This window comes from Calidris pugnax, unplaced genomic scaffold (assembly GCF_001431845.1).
Source record: "Calidris pugnax isolate Ruff unplaced genomic scaffold, ASM143184v1 scaffold129, whole genome shotgun sequence".
Taxonomy (NCBI): Eukaryota; Metazoa; Chordata; class Aves; order Charadriiformes; family Scolopacidae; genus Calidris; species Calidris pugnax.
In genome coordinates, this window is record NW_015090856.1 from 63,575 (window position 1) to 69,574 (window position 6,000).

The 6,000-nt window shown below is 50.9% G+C and overlaps 1 protein-coding gene across 1 annotated transcript in view; it reads right to left on the minus strand.

The window, feature by feature from the left end:
• Positions 1–6,000, minus strand: part of PRDM16 (PR domain containing 16) — a 408,246-nt gene that overhangs the window by 63,568 nt on the left and 338,678 nt on the right. Inside the window, exon 5 of the mRNA XM_014943939.1 lies at positions 2,282–2,384. Coding sequence (XP_014799425.1) covers positions 2,282–2,384 — 103 coding nt within the window. The remainder of the gene's footprint in view (positions 1–2,281; positions 2,385–6,000) is intronic.

Below are 6,000 nucleotides of genomic sequence, written 5' to 3' on the forward strand. Positions count from 1 at the left end.
CAAAAATTCATGTCCCTTTTAGGTTGTTCTCCAACTTTCACTGTCACCAAATGCCAAGGAAACTAAGAACCCTGGAAAACAGAGCCAAACTTTGTGAGTCTGGGTTTTGTGTCACCTCTCCCATGGCAGGGCTTTGGGCCATCAGAGGAAAAGATCTGGACTCGCAAACAACCTTTTGAAAATAGCAATTTTTGATTATTCAAGACACATCCATGCTTGTTGCCTTGTTTTTATGGTATTTTTGGGAATGGTGTAGCACATCTTCCCTAGTTTTCCTAAGGGATCTCTTCCACTGCATGGTGCTCTACGGATGCTGTCACTGGCAGTGAAGGGGGTGGGACACCAAACGCTGCTCAGTCTCAGCCTAATGTTGAGAAAAGCACTTTATTAAAGAAAAAAAGCATCACCATGCCCTAGATAGCCTGTGTGACTGGGCCTCAGTAATTAACAGCAGGGTATTTAGAGGAAAGCAGTTATGCTAATATACAAAGATGGGAGTAAGGCTTAGACTTTTGGGTTGCTCCACACACAGTTCCCCCTCCACCAGCCTGCTGGAGCTGTGCCCCGTGCACCACCATCCCCTAGATAGCCTGTGTGACTGGACCTCAGTAATTAACAGCAGGGTATTTAGAGGAAAGCGGTTATGCTAATATACGAAGATGGGAGTAAGGCTTAGACTTTTGGGTTGCTTCACACACAGCTCCCCCTCCACCAGCCTGTTGGAGCTGTGCCCCATGTCACTGCGAGGAGGAGAGACATGGCAGTAATAAAAATGTGACCTTTCTTTTAAAAATAATCATTCTTTTGGCCTTTGCTGGGCCATTTCAGCGTCCATAATCTAGCGATGACAGTTCTAGCCATGACTCTTCCATCCCCTGCCTGGATCCCCCTCTTCTGTGTCACCTAAAGCTCTACAGACCCACCTTATAGAACCAGAGAATCATAGAATCACAGAATCATAGAATTGCCCAGGCCAGAAGGGACCTCCAAGGGTCATCTAGTCCCACCCCCCCGCAGTCAGCAGGGACACCCCCAACGGAAAGCGGTTATGCTAATATACGAAGATGGGAGTAAGGCTTAGACTTTTGGGTTGCTTCACACACAGCTCCCCCTCCACCAGCCTGTTGGAGCTGTGCCCCATGTCACTGCGAGGAGGAGAGACATGGCAGTAATAAAAATGTGACCTTTCTTTTAAAAATAATCATTCTTTTGGCCTTTGCTGGGCCATTTCAGCGTCCATAATCTAGCGATGACAGTTCTAGCCATGACTCTTCCATCCCCTGCCTGGATCCCCCTCTTCTGTGTCACCTAAAGCTCTACAGACCCACCTTATAGAACCAGAGAATCATAGAATCACAGAATCATAGAATTGCCCAGGCCAGAAGGGACCTCCAAGGGTCATCTAGTCCCACCCCCCCGCAGTCAGCAGGGACACCCCCAACTAGCCCCTCTTCCGTGTCACCTAGAGCTCTACAGACCCACCTTAGAGAACCATAGAATTGCCCAGGCTGGAAGGGACCTCCAAAGGTCATCTAGTCCGACCCCCCCGCAGTCAGCAGGGACACCCCCAACTAGACCAGGTTGCCCAGGGCCTCGTCGAGCCTCTCCTTGAGTATCTCCAGGGAAGGGGCCTCAACCACCTCCCTGGGCAACCTGTTCCAGTGCTCCACCACCCTCACAGTGAAGAACCCTCTCCTCATCTCCAGTCTAAATCTGTTCCCCTCCAGCTTGAAGCCATTGCCCCTTGTCCTGTCACTACAGGCCTTTCTAAACAGGCTCTCCCCAGCCTTCCTGTAGGCCCCCTTCAGGTACTGGGAGGCTGCTATTAGGTCTCCCCGGAGCCTCCTCTTCTCCAGGCTGAACAACCCCAGCTCCCTCAGCCTGTCCTCGTAGCAGAGGTGCTCCACCCCCCTGATCATCCTTGTGGCCCTTGTGACCTTCTGCAAGCCTTGGAAGGGTCTGGCCCGTTTTTATTACACCCAAAGAAACACGATGACCCCAGGGATTAAAAAAGCACCTCCAATCGGATTCAGAACCAAAACGTTCCTCAAGGAGAAGAAGGAAATGAATCTGTTGCATGCCTCGAGGTCGATAGATACTTGCTATCGTTGACTAAGACAGCTACTCTCGCCAGAGAAAGGGCAAATGAGCACAAAATATTGACAGTTGCAGAAGGGGCTCAGGTTTTATTCCCAGTTCAGCACTAACTGAGGGTCCCACCGTGCCTGGGTTTGCTGGTGAGAGGTAGGAAAAGGTCCTGGCTGGCGAAAGGAGGCCTTACCTTCCATGCTGGGCGCCATGTTCCCAAGGGAATAACCACCTTCCTTCAAATACACCAAGAGCTCTTCTCCTGGCTCAATTTCTTTAATAACTTTATAATAGATCTGGGAATCAGAAACAAAAAATTGAGAAACACGTTAAATATGCAAAGAGTGGCGTTTTACATTTTAACCAATAACTCAGATCATTGTGGTAACGGGGGAGGCTGTCACTTCATCTGCGTGATAATTGCTACCGAGAGCTCTTTTTTTCCTGCCTTTATTTTACTCCAGATGTGTCAGGGTTTCACCTGGCGTGGACAATGAAGCAGCTTTCACGGTGACAGCCCCTCTCCTTCCACTTACACCGAGCCTTCCCATTGTTTTCCCTCCCTCTTATAAGCTTTGTGCCTTTATTGCAGCAGAGGGAAGATTAGACTGATGGAACTGACACATTTCAGTCTCTGCTTCTCTAAGCCAAAACCGACCTGATGGCTATTATTATTATTAGCGTGTCACCATGGAATTATTTTGGAAATTACTCTCACCTACAGCCTGAGGACCCGACCCCTAAAGATGAGATCTGAACCATTCCAGGTGAGTTTACCCCCGTTCAGAGGAGGGGCAGTGGGTGCAGCCCGGGTCCCCCACTGTCACCGAGCCTGTGCCGTGGCACCCGAGGGCAAACCCCACACAGAAACTGAGCTCAGACAGGGCAGGGACCAGCTCCCAGCTGCACATCCCATACACACTGCCATTTAAAGGGTGTAAAATGCAGTTTAAAGGATACCTAGGTCTTACACAGGCTTCCTGAAATAAAACGAGTTGTTGCACTCCAAAGAAGTATTTCTTAGAAAATATTACAATGAGAACAAAATCCCCTTTATCCAAGGAGCAACAAAGTGTAACCTTGCAAGGCATCAACACATTAGCCTGTTTTCATACATACCACACACTCATCTTTACCATCCTACCCCCAAACTAACACAAACTGCAGCAATTGCGTCCAGTGACACAACTGGGACGCACACGAGGGGACCCTGGCATCTTCATCCCCCAACAACAGGGCAGAGCTCGTGGGGAGGAAGAGTGTGGTGATGGGGGGTGATAGGCAGAGAGCTTGCTGGTGCCCTGTGATGACTGAGCACCAGACCTGCCTTCGCATTCACCCCCTGCATGTGGGCACCACGGACAGGGTGGATGGGGCAGCTCTGGGCACGGAGACCCAGCTCAACAGCTTCACCTGGGAAGGGCTTTCATGGAGAACTCCACAAAGAAAGCCCCAAAAACCAGCAGCAGAGGCAAATGGACAGTGTGATGGGAGTTTGGGTGAGCGATAAAGAGGGGGATCGGAACTACGTGAAATCCAGGAGACTCTGTGTCTCCCACGTGTTTTATAAATTTTTAGAGTGTGCTGGACCCTGGCCCCCCTCCCTGGGCAGCCTGTTCCAATGCCCGACCACTCTTTCTGTGAAAAATTCCTTCCTAATGTTCAGTCTAAACCTCCCCTGTTGGAGCTTGAAGCCGTTCCCTCTCGTTCTGTCACTAATTACCTGTGAGAAGAGACCAGCACCAACCTCTCTACAGTGTCCTTTCAAGTAGCTGTAGAGAGTGATGAGGTCTCCCCTCAGCCTCCTCTTCCTCAAACTAAACAGTCCCAGCTCCTTCAGTTACTCTTCATCAGACCCTTCACCAGTTTCGTTGCCTCCTCTGCACTCGCTCCAGCACCTCCAGATCTCTCTTGGATTGAGGTGCCCAAAACTGGACACAACACTCGAGGTATTAACTGCAGAGTTTTATCAGCACTGCCTTTAACAGCAATGCACGAAATTATTTTTCAGGGTATCAACTCCACCTTACCCAGAACGATTCCCTAAATTACCTGCAGCCCTTTATGGGGAACAAAGATGCCAAACCCACCACCGAATGCCTGGGTGGGCTGGGTTAATAGTGGCACCACGATGCATTTTTCCTCCTCCTTGGCAGGGGCTGAGGATGCCCGGGCTGCCCCGACTCTTCCTGAAATAAAACGAGTTGTTGCACTCCAAAGAAGTATTTCTTAGAAAATATTACAATGAGAACAAAATCCCCTTTATCCAAGGAGCAACAAAGTGTAACCTTGCAAGGCATCAACACATTAGCCTGTTTTCATACATACCACACACTCATCTTTACCATCCTACCCCCAAACTAACACAAACTGCAGCAATTGCGTCCAGTGACACAACTGGGACGCACACGAGGGGACCCTGGCATCTTCATCCCCCAACAACAGGGCAGAGCTCGTGGGGAGGAAGAGTGTGGTGATGGGGGGTGATAGGCAGAGAGCTTGCTGGTGCCCTGTGATGACTGAGCACCAGACCTGCCTTCGCATTCACCCCCTGCATGTGGGCACCACGGACAGGGTGGATGGGGCAGCTCTGGGCACGGAGACCCAGCTCAACAGCTTCACCTGGGAAGGGCTTTCATGGAGAACTCCACAAAGAAAGCCCCAAAAACCAGCAGCAGAGGCAAATGGACAGTGTGATGGGAGTTTGGGTGAGCGATAAAGAGGGGGATCGGAACTACGTGAAATCCAGGAGACTCTGTGTCTCCCACGTGTTTTATAAATTTTTAGAGTGTGCTGGACCCTGGCCTCTTCTAACAATAATACTGCGAGAATTCAACAGATAATAGTTATTAATCATAGAATCATAGAATCGTTCAGGTTGGAAGAGACCCTTGGGATCATCGAGTCCAACCATCTCCCCTACTCTACATAGTCCTCCCCTACACCATGTCCCTCAGCACTGCATCTAAACGGCCCTTAAACACAGCCAGGGATGGGGACTCCCCCCCCTCCCTGGGCAGCCTGTTCCAATGCCCGACCACTCTTTCGGTGAAAAATTCCTTCCTAATGTTCAATCTAAACCTCCCCTGTTGGAGCTTGAAGCCGTTCCCTCTCGTTCTGTCACTAATTACCTGTGAGAAGAGACCAGCACCAACCTCTCTACAGTGTCCTTTCACGTAGTTGTAGAGAGTGATGAGGTCTCCCCTCAGCCTCCTCTTCCTCAGATTAAACAGTCCCAGCTCCCTCAGCTGCTCCTCATACGATTTGTTTTCCAGCCCCCTCACCAGCTTCGTTGCCCTCCTCTGCACTCGCTCCAGCACCTCCAGATCTCTCTTGTATTGAGGTGCCCAAAACTGGACACAACACTCGAGGTATTAACTGCAGAGTTTTATCAGCACTGCCTTTAACAGCAATGCACGAAATTATTTTTCAGGGTATCAACTCCACCTTACCCAGAACGATTCCCTAAATTACCTGCAGCCCTTTATGGGGAACAAAGATGCCAAACCCACCACCGAATGCCTGGGTGGGCTGGGTTAATAGTGGCACCACGATGCATTTTTCCTCCTCCTTGGCAGGGGCTGAGGATGCCCGGGCTGCCCCGACTGGCCCCCTCCATCCCCACGGAGGATGCTGCCAACATCCACAGGCATCGCTCCCCGGGGCGGCTCGCTGGGTTCGGGTGGGCACGGCAGAGCCCCTTCACCGCTCACAACTTCTCCTCCAGGAAAAAATTTCCTTTTCCTTTCAGGAAATTCCCAAGGGATTAATAACCCTCGTTACCCCCGAGCACAACCCCCCATCGCCCACCACCCACACGTCGGTCCCAGACCCCCCCCCGCCGCAGCATCTCCACCCGCACCTCCATGAACGGCGCTTATTCACCCCGCAGCGGGCAACAACGCGGCCCCG